The sequence below is a fragment of the Garra rufa genome, chromosome 9, assembly GCF_049309525.1.
Source record: "Garra rufa chromosome 9, GarRuf1.0, whole genome shotgun sequence".
Classification (NCBI taxonomy): domain Eukaryota; kingdom Metazoa; phylum Chordata; class Actinopteri; order Cypriniformes; family Cyprinidae; genus Garra; species Garra rufa.
The window spans coordinates 12,216,254-12,235,711 of record NC_133369.1 but is presented as its reverse complement, the minus strand read 5'-3'; the positions used below and the strand labels follow the sequence as shown (position 1 = coordinate 12,235,711).

Sequence of the window (19,458 nt, the reverse complement as noted above, 5' to 3'; positions counted from 1 at the left end):
AACATGAGGGTGAATAAATGATGACAAAATTCCCATTGTTCCATTAACTATCACTTTAATAAGAATGTAGGTGATCAGCTGAGATGAAGGAACAGCTGAGATCAAAACAAAGCAAAAGAGCTATGTGGACCCACCTGTGTTTCCACCACAGGAGCAGTTTTTGGGCCCAGCGGGTTGTTGATGGCGATGGTGTAACTCAGAACTCTACTGCTGTTCCCACTGCTGCTGTCCTGCTGCCACTCGTGCACAGAGAGATCTGAACCAATCACACAAAAGAGAGAGAGAGCAGAAAGAGGAAAAGAACAGTTAGAGGACGGGGGGAAAACAAGGGTGGATGATTACAGTCAGAGCAGTAGCAGGGGCACAGGGAAGGGGGCAATTATCCATGCAGACAACATAGCCAAAGAGCTCAGTGCGAGAAAGAAAACACTTCTCACACTGTGCAATCTAAGCTACCATTCCTTAATCTGCCATGAATATTTTTGACGCAATTTGCTGTACAAAGCAGATAAAGTTACCAAGAAAAAAAACTAAGAAAAACGAGGCTATGGTGCTTTATGCTATATAGAACACAGTGAAACCAAATAGTCAAGATCTTATTATCCGCCCCTATAGGACAAACAGCATGAAAAGAGCAAAAGAGAGGGGGAAAGAGGACACGTGGGATCTGAAAGCTGCAGGAAAAGCATCAGAAAGCAGCCATGCATAGAGTGGTCAGAAGCACAGTCAATGATTAAATGCAAGCAGGAACACCAGTCCACTAGGGCAGTGTTGTTTTTGTCAACGAAGACGATGGCGAAATAATTTCGTTGACGCCACTTTTTTTCATGACGATAACGAGACGATGACGAAGTAAAAATCACTCGTTGATGACTAAAACATGACGAGACGTGTGTGAGTTTTCGTTGACGAGACGAGAATAGACGAAAATGTTAGTGGGTGGTCCGTCAGACGTTTAAAATGCATGACATTTCTGCTTATTGTGCATGCCAATTACAACCTAAAAAGTATCTGTCGCTATGGCAAGCCGCATTAGCATTAAATACTCTTTGCCATACTAATATGGCAAGCCGTTTTAGCATTCTATCCATGTTTGGTTACGCCCACCACCTGGTGTGCAGCGCACAGCGTGCTCAAGACGTCACACTCAGACAGACAGACGATTAACCATGATGGGTGGTCGCAAACGGCGAGAGGACCTATGGGTGTATTTCAAATGTCTTTTATGTCTAAAACCATTCCTTCATTATTGTAATTATTGGTGAAAATAGTCGATCCGGAAGCTCACATTGTGTTGAACTATAGATCTGCTATTTTCACAACTTATAAGTGACACTACCCAACAGCAAAATACTTACTGACCTACAATAATTTGTTAAAAGACTACTTTTTCCCCTTTTTTGACTTAAACTAGACTAAAACCTTTTTGACTTTTCGTCGACTAAAATTGGACTAAAACTATCACATATAGAAGTGACTAAAATTGGACTAAAACTAATAAGCATTTTAGTCCAAAAGACTAAGACTAAGACTAAATCTAAGATGGTTGTCAAAAACAACACTGCACTAGGGGCAGTATTTTAATGCAAGTATGCTGAAGGAGAAGGTTTTGGAAATTATGTAAAAGTAGCAAACTCAGCTACAAAATGACAGTTTTAAATCTGAACTGACCGGTGAAGTGACGTTGTGAGAAGAGGTGCTGTATGAAGTGAGTGTCTGAGAACAGAAGGTCATGGAGCTTGTCCACGCTCATGCGAACAACCGTGTTGATATGCAACCGGCCACTGAGATCCGCACAGAAGGACTCCACCTCACCTGTGGAGATGAAACGTGTTAAAATGAACTCCTTGTCAAGGACAAAGCTATTTAATACATATTTATCTACTCTCAAGAGAATGTGGTTTTAAATCTTTCAAATCTTTGTTTTAATTTGAGAAATAAAGGTCGCGGTTTGCTTTGAGAAACAAAGAGGATATACAAGCACTCACTCTCTTCCTGAGTGTCAGAGGAATTGCTGGGGTCAGTTGGGAGCTCCTCATCATTGGTGATATCCAATGAGGAGAGGTTTCCCAGGCTGTGTGGGAGAGTGGGAGGAGACTGAAGTGACTGATTGGCCGATTCTGACTGGCTGTCCTCGCCTTCTTCCAAGATCTATAAAAAAAGAATAAACGCTCTTAAAACAGTGCTGTTATTGTTAAAATGTCTAAAATCGTTTTTATTAGTTGAAATCTAGTTGAAAAAGATATATTAATATTACATATAAAACATTAAAGCTAAACATAAATATTCAAAAACTAATAACTAATACACAAATAAAAAGCAAAATCAAAACTCAAACTAACCTTCAACATTTCTCACATTATCAGTTCATTCGCTATAGTTTACAATATGACAAGAACTCAAGAGTTAAACTGTGTCAGAACAAATTCATCTTGATAATGTCAGAAAACTTTGATAGAAAGGTATGTAATGGATTACCATCAACCAGAAATTCAGACAACTGTTAGTATGACAATATTTACACAACTATCAATACTTTGTTGACCAATTACCAAGAAATGCTTAATTTTGTTCAGTTTTTGGTCCTAGAATGCATTAATTTTTCTGGTAGTCCACTGTATGAAGAATTTTAGGGTATAATATGTCACAGTTTACTTTATTTGGCTATTCTCACTTACATAAATTAACTATAGTGCCCTGCACCCACTAGTAAAAAATATCAAAAATTACATCTGGTGTCTGAATAATTTTTGGATTGACTATATAAATTAAAGTAAAATAACACTGCCTCAAACAATGAAACATCACAATAAAATGCTTTAAAAAAAATGGTAAATGCCTACAATACATGACCAGGGGTGTAAATGTTTGCTGGGATAATGTTTCAGTTGAATTATGATTGTTAACTAAATTATGATTATTATTTACAAACAGATTTGCTAAGAAATCATTAAAGGATTAGTTCAATGCCAGAATAACAATTTCCTGATAATTTACTCCTATGTCATCCAAGACATCTTCATTCGCAAAGAAATTTAGCTTTCTGAGGAAAACATTCCTGGATTTTTTTTTAAATATAGTTTACTTCAATGGGTTGATGTTTTTAAATCTCAGCTTTAAAGGGCTCTACATGACCCCAGCCGAGGAATAAGGGTCATTTTCTTAAAAAATAAAAATGTACTTTAACCACAAATGCTGGTCTTGCACTAGCTCTGTGACGAATGTAAGCATTATGTAATCACGTTGGAAAGGTAACACGCGCTTATTTCTCCATCTGTGTACTTCAGTTTAAAAAGTTAGGGAATTGAAAAAAAAACATCTCATTTTCTCCTCCAACTTCAAAACTTTTTAACATGACTACGTAATGCGTAATGCAAGATGAGCATGTGTGGTTCAAAAGTATATTATTTTCTATTTTCTCAAGAAAAACGACTGATCATTTCACTAGATAAAATCGTTATTCCTCGGCTGGGATCGTGTAGAGCCCTTTTGAAGATGCATTGAAACTGCAATTCAGAAGTTCAAACCTTTGGGAACCAAAGAAGCAAACTATATGACGAAAAATCTTGGAATGTTTTCTTCAAAAACCTTAATTTCTTTGTGACTAAAGAGGATAGACAAACATCTCAGATGACATGGGGGTGAGTAAATTATCAGGAATTGTTTATTCTGGAAGTGATCAATCAGATTAATTCAAAAGAACTGACTCGAAAGGATAATTTACTCACAAATCAGACATCATTATATATTACTGTTAAAACTAAGCTCAGAATCGTTTTGAGAGAGAATCACGATGCATTTAGAAAATCTCAGAATCGATGCAGAATTATTTCTCGATTCGCAGTGCTTTGATTTATTGTCACAACCTTACTCTGTACACAAGCAGCATATTTCTAAAACCATTCTAGCAGGTATTTCACAGTTGGTTGATGCTTACAATTGAGGACAGGGCAGCTCCAGTGTTTGTGGTGGGGGTCAATGAGCTTTGGGAGCTGGGTGGACTGGGCTCAGGTTCGATGCTGGGCCGAATAGATGGCACCTCCACAGGCTGGCAGGAAGAGGAAGAGGAGGACGGAGGTGAGGATCCTGAAGCGCAGGGAAGAACTGAGGCAGATGAGGGTGGAGAGGAGCCCACCAGAGCCACCGGCACTGATCCCAGATCCAGCAGGTCAGTGACGGAGACCGGCTCCTCACCTGGCCTACAGGACAGAAACAGACAGATGTAAATATCAGGGTTGTCATAGTCTAATGTACAGAACTCAGAACTCGTTGACCAAAGCATGAAGAAATACTGACATTTCAACATGTTTACATATCAACTATTTAGTATTTAGCAACTTGGCCAACCTTAAGTGACAGCAAACTATGCACTAAGCAGAAAAACCAGAGAAATCTGGAGGTAAAGTAGAAAAAAATGGTACATTCAATACCGAGGATCATAAAGGAGGAAAATTGTCATTCAAAATATAAATTTAATAAAATAAAAAAGACTAGTCTGTCCTTTAGGTAGATTTAATACAAAAAAATAGATATATTTTGAATTGTATTATAGCCTTTTACCTAAAAGCAAAAATTAAAATGAAATTAAGAAAAATACAGGCACCTTCTGCCTGTCCTTGTGTTCTGAGGTAAATCTAATAAATAAAATATATAAACAAAATTCTAGTAATGTATATAATATGGCCTTCTTGAACTAAAAATAAAATAAATATAGATAAATGAATTTACACATGGTACATTGTTTATACACCTTCTCTGTCCTTGTCTTCAAAGGTCAGTAAAATAATACATATAAAATAATATTCTAGTAATGTATATAAATTTGAGCTAAAGCCTAAAAATACAAACAGATACAGGTACACTGTAACCTTCTGCCTGTCCTTGTTTCCTGAGGTAAATTTAATAAATAAAATCTCATAAACAGACTCCTCTCAGTGTGGACTCACAGCAGGCCATTCATATGTTCAGCAGTAGGAGAGACATAGTCATCATCTTCACTAGTGAGCCCCAGCTCAGTGCCGTAACACTGGTGAACGATGTGCCACAGCTCTTTAGGAGACAAAGTCTGGAGGAAAAACATAATGTCAGTTTTTCAAAGTAGAAACCTCAGTGCAGGGCACTTCCCAGCTAAAAACTGCTTCAACATAATTTCTGTGAGGCAGCAGAGGTAGTGACACAGCATTTAAAGGGGCAGTTCACCCTAAAATTAAGATTCTAATAACAGGAAAGAGAAGAAATTGTTGAAAAGTTGTTATTTTTGTTTTCTTTGCACACAAAAAGTATTCTTGTAGCTTCATAACGTTAAGGTTGAACCACTGATTTTACATGGACTATTTTAACAATATCTTTACTACCTTTCTAGGCCTTGAAAGTGTCTGTTGCATTGCTGTCTATGCAGGGTCAGAAAGCTCTCAAATTTCACACTTTGTGATACAAAGATGAATAAAGGTCTTACGGGTTTGGAATGACATGAAGGTGAGTAATTAATGACAGAATTTTCCTTTTTTGGTGAATTATCTCTTTAACACTTTAAAGTACAATTTCATGACATCATTTTGTTAAAATAAAAAAAACATGACACAAAACCAATTTAAAATAGTACACTGTAAACAAAAAAAGTAATAACTTAATAACTTTTACAATGTCTTTACCGGTAAGACATTGTACAAACTACAGTAAAAATCTAACTCTTAATTGGTTAACAGAATGTCCCCTTTACTATATATGATAAAAAAACACTAATAAATAAATACTAACAAATCTAACCTTACACTTCATGTAACTTTACACTGAAGCACTGTTAAAGTTTTATTTTAATTAGTTATTTATATTTATTAGTTATTTTAATTTTACTGCTGTTTTATTAATAACACTATATTTACAATCAACATTCCCACTGACTCTGTTCGTTGTTTCAGCGAAGTTTATTGCAATGCATTCTGGAATTGGCATACTTATTATAAAATTCCTGCCTAGAATGGCAACTTACAAGTGTTTGGAACAGAGCTTTTATCTAAAAATAATAACCTACTGTTGAAGGCTTTCAAGCTAGTTTTTCATTTACATGTATGCATTTTGCAAATTTTAATTATTTAACTAAAGCTTATGCTGGAAGGAAACATTTCAGGTAATGTAGCAGTTGTTTAAACAATTAGTTGCAACAATATAAGCTGCAGTAACTTTATATAAGTGTTCTGTTCTAACAAACAAGCCTGCGGAAGATATAGCCTTGCACTGCAATGCATCTGTAGTCACCACCTACATCCTGCCATGTGTTAATTATTATGGACCAGTGATGCGCGGGCAACCCGCCCGCAACTCGAACCGCAAAAACAAAAAGGAAATATTGTACCCGACCCGCTTCCTGACCCACATGTTTAATATTTGCGACTGAAACCAGCAATTATATGCGGCTATGCGGTGGAGATGCGTTCACTGTCAAACATCATTCAGCATTAATTAGGTAATTTTGTCAAAAGAAATCTTCTTGGTTACAAGAAAAATACAGATTGTTCTAGTTGTGATTTATCTTTCCTTTATACAGATTTAAATAGTTTCGTTTTCGAAGTACTCTAACTTATGTCAGTGATTCTCCGATGTTATATGATCAGGAATTATTTTATTTCGATCTACAGTGTAATAAAAGTTCAGAAAAAGATTAGCCTATAGCCCTAAATATATATAGACTACAAGCTAATTCCTTTTTTCTTAACTTTTAACTTCTTCTAAAAATGATCAAGAATATTAAATCAACTTAATAGGCTAGGTTAACGAATTTTCTTATACAAACATAACGAATGCACTTCAAAACGAAGTTTTCATATATAAATTCAGGAATCACGAATATGACGAAATAATATTATTTTATATTTGTATAGCTATAATAGTTGTATCAAATGAATAAGGAAATTATAGAGCTTTGAATTTATTAAATAATGTTTAATTTCGTTTGTTTCACGCTCTGGAAATGTAAAGAAAAAATACAGTTTTTACTTGGAATTCGTTTTTAATCCCCTGGTTTTAAACAAGAATAGGCCTATACATGAGATAATTTATATTGCTTGAATAAACGTTTAAAAATAGTGCTAGAAATTTTCTAATTAAGGAAATTAAACAGACCTAGGCATTTGAAAAGGCATAGTGAAATGTGTCTAATAATCAAAATATTCGAGACATTTATTAATACCATTTTCTTAATAATTAAGATGCTGCATGTGTTTATCCAGTCTAATCGAAGTGTGCGTCTCTCCCCGACTTTCCCAACAAAAATCCCACCCCCTCTCAGAAAATACATAAAACCGACATTACTGAGCTATATACGTTTAAAAGTAGACTATTAAAATGGTACAATGGCATTGCTCAGTTCAACGTGTTGGGAAATCGGGCATTTTGTCCCGCGTCAGCATTTATTCAACAGTTAATAACGCTCAACATTCAAAAGGTAAATATTATTCAGCCAATAAAGTGTAGGTCTATGTATTTCATAGAAAATTGTGTCTAGTACTATATAAATTACAAAGGTTTAACTGGCATCTTTATTTCAAACGACCCGACCGACCGCGACCCGAATATCATTAAAAATATTTTTAGATGACTCGGGCACCCGCTCATTTTGGATCAACCCGCGCATCACTGTCATGGACTATCGCCAAGCGATGTTGTTCGTCTGCCAAATGAAATAGTCTTCACATCAACAAATAGCACTGCTTCTGATAGAAGACTTCAAATGGCTGTGTCTTTTCATACAGATAAAATTTGTGCAGTCACTAGTACGATTCTCACCTTATCCATCAGTGCATTCTGCCATAGTCTGAAGATCATCATGTAGCTGCGATCCCTCGCCCCAAATGACGTGAAGAAGTGCTGACGAATGCAAGATCGGATTTTAATACAAGGCTGAATACTTATTGTCTTAGGAGTTTCAAAATGCAGCTAACAAAAGAAATCCATTAATGGTAATTTTAGCATGCATATCCGATGTCTGCAGCACGGTACCTTCTCGTGTTCAGTGCTAATCTGAATGGCGTTAGGGATGAGCTTGGCCGTCTTCTCCTTGGTCAGACTGGTCACATCTTTCAGCAGTATGGTTATCTGGTGATATAAAGAGAGAGAAAGAATATGAAAGATTTATACGATGTAAAATGATGTAATGTTCCTTAAGCAAACAATCAGCTTATTAAAATGATTTCTTAAATAATGGTTGCTGACAATTTAGCTTTTTTATCACAGGAATAAATTACATTTTAAAATATATTAAAATAGATATTTCACAATATTACAGTTTTTTTACTGTTTTTTGGAACAAATAAATGCCTTGGGGAGCAAAAGACACTTCTTTCAAAAACATAAAATCTTAGAGCCCCCCCAAATCAAATCATTTGATCAGTAAAGTGTAATGTATGCTATAATCTCTGCAAAAAAATATTAAAATACATACATATGTATTTTAACAAATATATTACAAATATATTTGTGTGATTATTTACAGATTCATTTTTATGTAAGAGAGTACTTTTTGTTTTTCCATTTTATTTCCATTAAAGGAGTTGTGGAAGTTCACTTCCACAACAAAAATTTACAGATAATGTACTCATCTCCTTGTCATCCAAGATGTTCATATCTTTCTTTTTCAGTCGTAAAGGAATTGTGTTTTTTGAGGAAAATATTTCAGGATTTTTCTCCATATAGTGGACTTCTATGGTGCCCCAAGTTTGATCTTCTAAAATGCAGTTTAAATGGGGCTTCAAACAATCCCAAAAGTGGGTGTAAACAATCCCAGCCAATGAAGAAGGTCCTATTAAGCGAAACAATCTTTTTTTTTATTTTTTATTTTTTTATTACAATTTATTACAATTTATATACTTTTTAACCTCAAACGCTGGTCTTGTCTTGTGCTGCCTGAACTCTGCTTTTTCCAGTTCAAGACAGTTAGGGTATGTTGAAAAAGCAATGTAGGACGATTTTGAAATGATATTAAGGGAGAAAATAAGATGGGGTCTTTTCGACATACCCTAAAACGAGTGTTTGAGGTTAAAAAGTATATAAATTGTCATTTAAAAAAAATAAATAACCGATCATGTGAGTTAAAACACTTCTTCCTCCGCTGGGATCATTTAGAGCCATTTGAAGCTGCATTTAAACTGCATTTTGGAAGTTCAAACCTGGGGCACCATAGAAGTCCACTATATGGAGAAAAATCCTAAAATGCTTTCCTCAAAAAAAAAAAAATTATGACGACAAGGGGGTGAGTACATTATATGTACATTTTTGTTCTGGAAGTGAACTTCTCATTTAAACATATACTGTTAATGTAAAATTGTATTAATTGCATATAGGTTCAATCACTGTTGATTATTTTTAATATTAATCATAATCGATTTGTTGTCGCAGCCAAAGTCAATGTTTTTATTACCGTGGTCTCCCATCGGAAGATATTACTATAGAAGCAGAGCCAGTTCTCAGACAGGTAGAGACGGCCCTGGAGCAGAATGTCCCTCTGCAGTGCACATGAGTAGTCTAGATATGAAACAAAATACAGTGAACACAACCAGAAGCCATGTGATCATCACACAGTGCTGCACTCATTATATTTCTTGTTTTTACTATCAAAGTAGTGACACTCACCTACTATGAGACGCTCTGTATCAGGCAGCTTTTTAAAGAGTTTACGGAAGTCTTCATTCCTCTGTTTGTACGTAGGGCTGAGAACCTATACAACAGAGAGAGATGTGAGTGGAGGAAACCAGCACTGTCAGCTAAAGCACAAAACACTAATGCATGAACTTCCAAAGACCCCAGGATACTTACATTATACCAGCTCTGCATTTTCTGAAACAAAGAGGAAAAAACACATTGAATTTAACAAGCTCAGCTTAAAAGTTAGTTCACTCTATAATTAAAATTTCCTGATAATTTACTCACCCACATATCATCCAAGATGTTCATGTCTTTCTTTATTCAGTCGAAAAGAATTTAGGGATTTTGAGAAAAGCATTCCAGGATTTTTTTCATATAGTGGACTTCAATAGGGATCGGTGAGTTGAAGGTCTAAACTGCAGTTTAAATGCAGCTTCAAAGGACTCTACATGATCCCAGATGAGTAATAAGGGTCTTATCTAGCGAAACAATTGGTCAGTTTCATAAAAAAATAAAAATGTACATACATTTAACCACAAATGCTCATCTTACACTAGCTGGTTGATGAGATGAGCATTTGTGGTTAAAAAAAAAATATATATATATATATATATATATAATTTTTTTTTTTTTTAAATAAATTAATTTGAAATGACAGATTCTTTTGCTAGATATGACCCTTATTCCTTGGCTGGGATCGAGTAGAGCCCTTTGAGGCTGCATTGAAACAGCAAGTTGGACTTTCAACCTGTTGGTTCCTATTAAAGACCACTATATAGGAAAAATAAATATTGAAATATTTTCCTCAAAAACGTTTTTTTTTTTCTTGAATTTCTTTTCAACTGAAGAAAAAAAAAACATTAACATCTTGGATGGCATATGGTGAACAAATTTTCCTGAAATTTTAATTCTGAAGTGAACTAATCTTATTTATATATATATATATATATATATATATATATATATATATATAAATTTACTGATGTTTTAACTAGTGAGTGTGGCATGTTTTCAGGACACTGACTGCAAACTTGAATATGCAATGCAGATATTTCACACCGAATCAACCCCTATTGTACACTACTGGTCAAAACTCAAATGTTTGCAATAATTATTAGTGTTTAAGATTTTTGAAAGGACTATCTTATGCTCACTGCATTTAATTGAAATACAGAATAATTAATAAATATAATACATATATTAAAGAATTAATATTCACAGAAATAAAGTACAAATTTAAATATATTCAAAAATAAATATATATATTTTTAATTGTAATAATATTTCACAATATTACTGTTTTTACTGTAGTTTTGATTAGATAAATGCAGACGTGTTCAGCAAAAGACACTTCTTAAGACCCTAGACCACAAAACCAGTCATAAGGTTTTTTTTTGTTTTGGTTTTTTTAATTGAGATTTAAACAAATACATTTATATGAATTAATAAGCTTTCCATTGATGTAGTTAGTTTGTTAGGATAGGACAATATTTGGCCGAGATACAACTATTTGAAAATCTGAAATCAGAGGGTGCAAAAAAATTTAAATATTGAGAAAATCACTTTTAAAGTTGTCCAAATGAAGTTCTTAGCAAAGCATTACTAATCAAAAATCAAGCTTTGATATATTTACAGTAGGAAATTTACAAAATATCTTCATGGAACATGATTTTTACTTAATATCCTAATATTTTTGGCATAAATCCATAATTTTGAACCATACAATATATTGTTGGCTATTGCTACAAATATACCAGTGTTACTTGCAGCATGGCTGGTTTGTGGCCCAGGGTCACATAACAGAAGTAAAATGCACATTTTACCTACGACCTGTTTAAGCTTAATTTTTCTATCTTTTAGAACAATTTCTTAATAAATGTTTGCAACACTAGCATTCCTCCTGCCTTATTCATTCAGAAGAGAACAACAATACATTGCACAGTATGTGGGTGGAAGAGCAACACTCGTCATATCAGACATTTACACGATATTTAGACATTTATATGAGTGACGCCCATCAGCCAATCTCACCGGTCGAGAACGTGGCTTACCTTGGCATTGCGGGTGAAGTGTCGGGCCGCGAGCGGGTAGGAGGGGGTGGATGAGGAGGGAGTAGGAGGCAAGGGGCTCTCTGAACCCCCACCGCTTCTGTCCCCGCCCGTCTCCCCTTCGCTGGCTCTGCCTCCCAGCACACGCCGGCGCAGGGAGGGCGAACTGCCGGGAGTGCTGCGCGGAGAATTACTGGCTGTACTGCAGGCGGAGAAGAAGTAAGGTCAGAAAGGAGACACAGACAGTCATCTGGCATTTCAGCACTGCTCTTCAACCACCCTTAAGAGGGCAACCAGGTCACGTACTAGGAAATGACAGGAAGGACAAGGTTCATCCACTATTTACCAAACAGCATGTGTTGATTACAACTAACTGATTCTAGTTTACAACATACAGTATGTAAGTTAAGAAAAGACTCAAGCTAATATTGTGAAGAATTTTAGGTAGTGCACTTATGAAGGAAAAAAAAATAATAATACCCAGGATACGACCTATATTATGATTTCAGGTCAAAGTCCAAGGATAAAGAGCATATTTATACAAATAACAGCCATTTCCATAGTAGCATTCCAATCCTGTTCCAGTAAAATAAAGGTGACAACACAGATAAGGGCTTCTATACACACACACAAAGCCTTATCTGTTCACCAACATTTGATCAGTCTGATGAGACATTTAAATGCCAGACATTTGAGACCTGTTTAGTCAAAGGAGTGCTGATAGTGACTTTAAGGCATGTGAAATCAATCCTTAATAGCAGTTGTTCTTGCTTTGGTTGGGTGATACAGCAAAAACAAACAAGGAAAAAATAAATACACATATACATTATACCTATATTGTTAAATATTTATCTCAATCAAAAAAAAAATTTCAATGTCACCATGTGAATTCAAAACAGTAAAAATGTATTTAAAAATAGGCAAGTTCTACATTAATTGACCATGAAGTCTCAGGAAGAATAATAATTAAAGAAGAAATTCACTTCCAGAACTAAAATGTACAGATAATGTACTCACCCCATTGTCATCCAAGATGTTCATGTCTTTCTTTCTTCAGTCATAAAGAAATCATATTTTTTGAGGAAAAGCAAACACAGGAATTATCTCCATATTGTGTATTTCTTTGGTGCTGCAAGTTTGAACTTCCAAATTGCAGTTTAAATGCAGCTTCAAAGGGCTCTAAACGATCCCAGCCGAGGAATAAGGATCAGTAATTTTCTACCAAAAAATAAATAAATAATAAAAAATATATATACTTTTTAACCTCAAATGATCATCTGCACTCTGTGCATTCAGGTTCAATACAGTTAGGGTATGTCGAAGACATCATTGCTGCAGAAGTACCGTGTTTACAAAGTGAATGTGCAAAGATGGTCAAAATCCCTTTACAAAAAAAAAAAAAAGGGAAAACAGCGATGTAAAACGGTTTTGAAGTCGAAGGAGAAAATGAGATGGGAGTTTTTCGACATACCCTAACTGTCTTGAACAGGACTGCACAGAGTATGCATGTGCATGGCAGAGCTAGACAAGACGGGCATTTTAGGTTTAAAAGTATATAAAAAAAATTTTTTTTTAGAAAATGATTGATCGTTTCACTAGATACGACCCTTATTCCATGGCTGGGATCGTTTAGAGCCCTTTAAAGCTGCACTGAAACTGCATTTTGGAAGTTCAAACTCACAGGCACCATAGAAGTCCACTATATGAGGATAATTCCTAAAATGTTTTCCTCAAAAAAAAACTATTTCTTTACGAGTGAAGAAAGAAAGACATGAACATCTTGGATGACAACTACTCCTTTAATTGATTATTTTCATTTATATGCATTACTCTGACAATAGATATTAATACATATCAATATTTACCTACAGGTATTTTACTAAAATATCTATAAAATATATAATTCCGTGCAAAAAAAAAAAAGCTGTATTTAAGGGATAGTTCACCAAAAAAAATGTTAAATCATTTTTGGGTGAACTATCCCTTTAAGAAGAGAGCCTCAAGGCAAGAGTAGATTACAAAGCTAACATGATAGTCAAATAACAAGTGAAAAATTAAGAATATACTGTGTATATTTAATAAATCCCCCAGTACCACTTGCTTCTACACAACAGAGAATGCAAACCATTAAAGACCTCAACATTAATGGAAATCAGCTTATGTCAGGACTGCATTGAAAAATACTCTGCCTTGACCAACCTTGGCCACAAGTTTTCCTGTACGTAATGCATTTGAGTGGATGAGTTCAGTCAGTTCAAACTGAATGTTCAGTGCAAGAAAGGTTTTAAAACTACCCTGCAGAACACCATACAAATACATAACAGACAGCCACACTTCAGGACATCGATTAGACACGCCTGCTGCAAGATGAGAAGATGAAGAGTCACAGAAGACAATGGCGTAACAACAGACCCTTACTAAAAAAAGCACTGTGGCAGTTCGCAAGGACGTAACTAAATATCCAAATTTGGCAGGGACCAAATGTGCAATTCAAGAATCACCACCCAAAAAAGTATAACAACAATTCAAATTCTCTTCCACTAATATTTACCAAATCATCCGTAAGGTCTTATTGACTAGTCTACTTTATCTTTAACAACTTTGGCCTCTGCCTGTTCATATCTGTTGGATCCTAGTCTTACGTTGTCTTGGTAACAGAGGGAATAGAGGGGGGCAAATATCAGAGTCTCCAAGGTAACCCAGCAGGATCATGAGAACACACTTCACACTTAACTTGTGGCTTCAAAAGTGAAATGTAAGCAAGCACAGCAAACCAAAAGGAATGAGCAGGTACCGTCGCTTTTATTTGTCAGCAAATCTGAAAGAGCAGCAAAGCAGCATGTAATCAGTGTTGGGGAGTTTACTTTGGAAATGTAATAGATTAGAAATTACAAATTATCCTATTTAAAATGTAATAAGTAGTGTACCTTTTCAATTACTTTAGAAAGGTAAAGTAACTGATTACATCTGATTACTTTATGATTACTTTTAAGTTTCTAATGGATATTTTCAACTAAATCATTTTCAAGCATTTATAATAGGCAGGTGTGACCTTACAGTAGTTTACTGTTAGAATTTCTAAATCTTTCATCACTTGAATTAAGATTATATTAATTTATTTTAAAGTACAGCTATCACAAAACCAGACCTTATAACAAAAAATTGTTTACTGTTGTTACAAAATCAAAATTTTGCATAGCTATGACAGGACACACTGGCAAGTAACAATGCCTTGAAAAACTTAAATCTTCAAAAAGATTTCTTTAAATATCTAAATTATCTATTTAAAATAATAAATAATTATCTAAGAGAAAACACAATTCTAGATTATAATAATGTAGTAAAAACACATTTTTTTCTTCTTACTGATATAATAAAAAAATTGTTAAAATCTGCATACTATTATTTTTTTTTTCCACTATGTGTGAAGGGAAATCATTATACCATACAGGGCTAATAATTATTTCTCACTAACAGAAGAAAGAATAGATTCTAGAATAGACAAAATAGCCAAATCCAAACAGACTCCATCATTGTAGCTGTGTCATAAAATCCATGGTATTGTTTTTTTTTTTATTGTTTTAAATAAAATTACATTTAATCTAAAACACTGCTTAGATTCAGTGACCAACTGGGATGCTTCACTAGATGATAGCTCGATTTTGCAAGACAAAATGGGACAAACTAATTGAGAGATTTGTCCACTAGGTGGCACGTTAGGTCAACATCGATCATCATAGACTAAAGAAAAGTTTCAAGCCCTTGAGAAAAATAGATCTATATTATTCGAAAATAAACTAAACTGCAGCGGATTTTCATCCTTCAAATCATTAGTCACATTTCAGCTGAAAATCACGCAGTAGTGTAAACACTGATTTTACAAATGACACTCAAAATTAAAATGGGTTAATGTGATAAAATCGCAAGTTAGATCTGACATTACCAACCTCATTCAAGGAGAAAAAATGCGATACTTTTTTGAGAAAGGGTTCATAAATACAAGTGTTTCTGGTAAAGGCAGCTAGCAGACTAGGTAATTTGTTATGAATGTTTTTAATATTGGTCTCGAATACACAAAGGGGACGATGAAGGCGCTGACAAAGAGGATTAACCTAATTGGCAGACGTGGTGCACCGCAAATTCAAACCAATCAAAAGCATCAGAATAGCACCGCTTTAATAAATGGCCTTAGCAGAAGGCATCGCACATATAAAAAACAAGCAAAGCAACAGATTAATATTATTCAGCATATCCCAGATTTTTTAAGAAATTTTTTAGATGTAACCCCATTTGTAATCTTTAACATAAGTAACTGTAATTTAATTACACATTTTTCTAAGTAACTGTAACGAATTACTGTTACATTTATTTTGTAATTAAATTACGTAACGCCGTTACATGTAACTTACTCCCCAACACTGCATGTAATCTCAATAAAATCCTATCAATAGTCAGAATAAATGCCTAACTGTAATTTTTTTTTGGCATTCTAAACTCTAAACATTCTAAATTATAAGTTCTAAACTGGTTCTTTGATGAATCGATTCAAAAACGTGATTTAATGATTCTATTGCGTCATGACGTAATCACAAATGTGATTTATTGACAGCCACTCAGTTTCTTATGCGTGTTGATAAAAATGTCATTCAATCAAATAATAAATCAGTTTGATTCATTATAATTTTGGGGGGTTTATTATTTAAATCTCCAAATGCTCTTTCTAGAAACTCACATATTCTTTACACATGCGTTCTCAGTTCAATGAATCAACGAGCTGTTGATTCGTTGTTGACGGTTAAATGGGTAAACGAATCGTTGGACCGGTTCGAATGATTCGTTCCAAAGATTCGACTCAAATGAATCTGACACCGCTACAGCAATGTCAACAGAATGAATGGGCGGTCTAATGCTGAAACTAAAAAAAAAAACTACTAATGCCGCGAGCTTCAGCTGCTGATATCTACACTGCGTAAATCAATGCAAATGTGCAAAACATACATGCATTTTGTCATTTAAATAAAGTAAACGCATAACAAAGCTGGGATTTGCATGCAGAACGTGCAGAAAGTAAAACTACAACACGCGCCAATCTAATCCTCAGTGCTGAACGTGCATTTGTGCACACAGGGACAGATCATGTATAGATTGTCAATGTGATCAGTGCGGTTTAGGGATGCAATCGCACTTGCATGCGTGTTAACGCCTTAACAACCTACTACTGCACTGTGATGCAAGAACAACTGATAAAAGTGAACGATCAAACAACATTATGCATGCATTGCATAAAAAAGCTAACTCATTTGCTACTTACTCGAACATGTCATTGGGTGTTTTCTCAATTCAATGCGTGATGCCCACGTTTATTTTACAGTAGCCTCTCAATATGGCACTGCGCCGACACAACAGACGGTACATTCAGATTAACTAGCCGAATGCATTGGAGACACTGCGTCCTCTGTTCATCCGCAGCCCGTACTAGTCCAACAGAACGCGATCGCTTAATATCCCCATCCCAAAAGAGGTACCGGACCCCCTGTGAAACGCAACGACCACAGCGGTGCACACCATGAGCGCTCCGGCTATCCTAAAGCAACCTACACACTGGGTAAGAGGGGGAGGGGGAGGAGAAAAGAGGATGTACTGTGTGGAGGAGGGAATCAACACCGTTTGAGGCAGTGGCCCTCTCTTTACCAACACATATCAGGGCCAAACCATAGGGGATTATGCTTAGAGTTTATGTAAAAGCACTTGAGTCAATATAACTAGACTGAAATGCTTTGCTAGAGTTGGCAAAGACAAAGTCATTCAAATTAAGGGAATCAATCTAAATATCAAAAACTGGGAACTTGGCGTCCCAGTCCCAGTTTGTATAGGGACCGTACAGTGCATAATAATCCTCAGAGGTCTGGTTGTCTCCATAATCTGTTTTCCTGGGAGAGGCTGCCATAATCTCAGCAAGAGGGTGAAGGGAGGCCAAGACATATAGATATACAAATACAGATTTGCATGGCAAGAAACTTCAAGTTAGGATCCTAAAGCAAGCAAATACAGTTGAAGTCAAAAGTTTATACATCTTGCAGAATCTGCAAAATGGTAATTATTTTATCAAAATAAAAGAGATCATACAAAATGCATGTTAGTACTGATATATTTAGTACTGACCTAAATAAGATATTTCACATAAAAGATGTTTACATATAGAGAAAAAAAGAGAAAATAATTAAGGTTTAGAACAGAAGGTTCAGACGCTCACTGATACTTCAGAAGGAACACAATGCATTAAAAAGGGTAAAAACTTTTGAACAGAATAATGTGTAAATATGTACATTTTTCTTGTTTTGCCTAAATATAAAAAAACATTTAGTATTGTCCTTCAGAAGCTACTTACATGTTTCCCAGAAGACAAAATAAACTTAATGCATCAGTGAGCGTTTGAACCTTCTATAATAGTTGCATAAGTCCCTCAGTTGTCCTTTGTGTGAAAAGATGGATCTCAAAATCATACAGACATTGTTGGAAAGGGTTCAAATACACAAAAATGCTGAAAAACTAAAGAATTTGTAGGACCTGAAGGATTTTTCCAAAAAACAGCAGGCAGTTTAACAGTTTAACAAACAAAAAACTATTATTTGCTCTTGTAGACTATATGTAAACATATTTTATGTGAAATATCTTATTCAGGTCAGTACTAAATAAAAAATAGCATGCATTCTGTATGATCAGTTCTGAATATCAATCAATTAAATTAAGGATTTGTTCTGTTGTAAGGTGAACTAAAATATACAGTTTTTCTATATTATTTCTTGACTAGGTGCAATGTATATTCCGATGCAACCCATTTTCTTGAAAATACGGCAGAATACAGAAGCAGGTCAATTATATGTGTTCTGTCGACCTCAGGAAACGGGACGATCAATGTCACTCCACCTTTCACTTCTCAGGCTTTACTGGCATTGATCAAACACAGAAAATGCTCTTCCTGTGCAATAATCCACTACAACTGAAGGTTTGAAGCTCAAAGCAAGTCAATTTCTGCAATCACATGTATCTGTAAGGAAGACAGCATAAAATGTGTGATCTGAGAAATGCAGCAGCACTAATCAAGTCTCCTAAAAGGATCTCAAGTTTATATATGGACATATGGCACACGGGACCACAAGTACATCATGGTCAAAAAGGCCAAAGCACCCCAAAGAGGCTTAGACAAATGAAATCTTCAGACTTAAGAAGCAACTGATGTAAACAGGGTGGACTACAGGCAAGGAAAAACAAATCAAACTGCATGGGTTGCACAGAGGTTTTAGAAGGCATTTTAAACTACATTAGGAGGTAATGAAAAAGTTCTTTAAATATAAACAATGGTATTTATAATTCATTGAAGCTGATGTTTTGCAAACTTGCATGTCAGGTATTTGCATTGATTTTGGACAGATAAACAACCTACAGACACTGCGAAACAAACAAGGTCAATACAGTCAGCGAAAACGATTAACGCAAGTGAGCAACAGACAGGCTTTACCTCTTGACCTCTTAACACAGATCTGTCTACAAATAAAGGAAATGTGGATTCAACACATGTATATGATTCATACTGTAATACTCATTCGTGCATGTCTGAATCATTTCAAAGGTGATGATAATTCTTAACCATTAAAGTGTACTTTGTTTGTGTTCAGACTAGCAAGGATTGTGTTCAGAGCTGTTGGCTATTTGTCAGGTTTAAGGTTCTAGTAAGCTAATAAATAAATAAACACTTGCTAAGCAATATCCAGAA

General features: G+C 35.1%; 1 protein-coding gene across 1 annotated transcript in view; it reads right to left on the bottom strand.

The window, feature by feature from the left end:
* Window positions 1-19,458, bottom strand: part of gramd1a (GRAM domain containing 1A) — a 126,686-nt gene that overhangs the window by 94,901 nt on the left and 12,327 nt on the right. The window contains exons 2-12 of the mRNA XM_073847753.1: window positions 11,688-11,886; window positions 9,808-9,828; window positions 9,625-9,709; window positions 9,413-9,516; window positions 7,996-8,091; window positions 7,783-7,863; window positions 4,947-5,065; window positions 3,938-4,199; window positions 1,989-2,151; window positions 1,672-1,815; window positions 135-256 (exon numbers count right to left, since the gene is read on the bottom strand). Of these exons, the coding sequence (XP_073703854.1) occupies window positions 135-256; window positions 1,672-1,815; window positions 1,989-2,151; window positions 3,938-4,199; window positions 4,947-5,065; window positions 7,783-7,863; window positions 7,996-8,091; window positions 9,413-9,516; window positions 9,625-9,709; window positions 9,808-9,828; window positions 11,688-11,886 (1,396 nt within the window). The remainder of the gene's footprint in view (window positions 1-134; window positions 257-1,671; window positions 1,816-1,988; window positions 2,152-3,937; window positions 4,200-4,946; window positions 5,066-7,782; window positions 7,864-7,995; window positions 8,092-9,412; window positions 9,517-9,624; window positions 9,710-9,807; window positions 9,829-11,687; window positions 11,887-19,458) is intronic.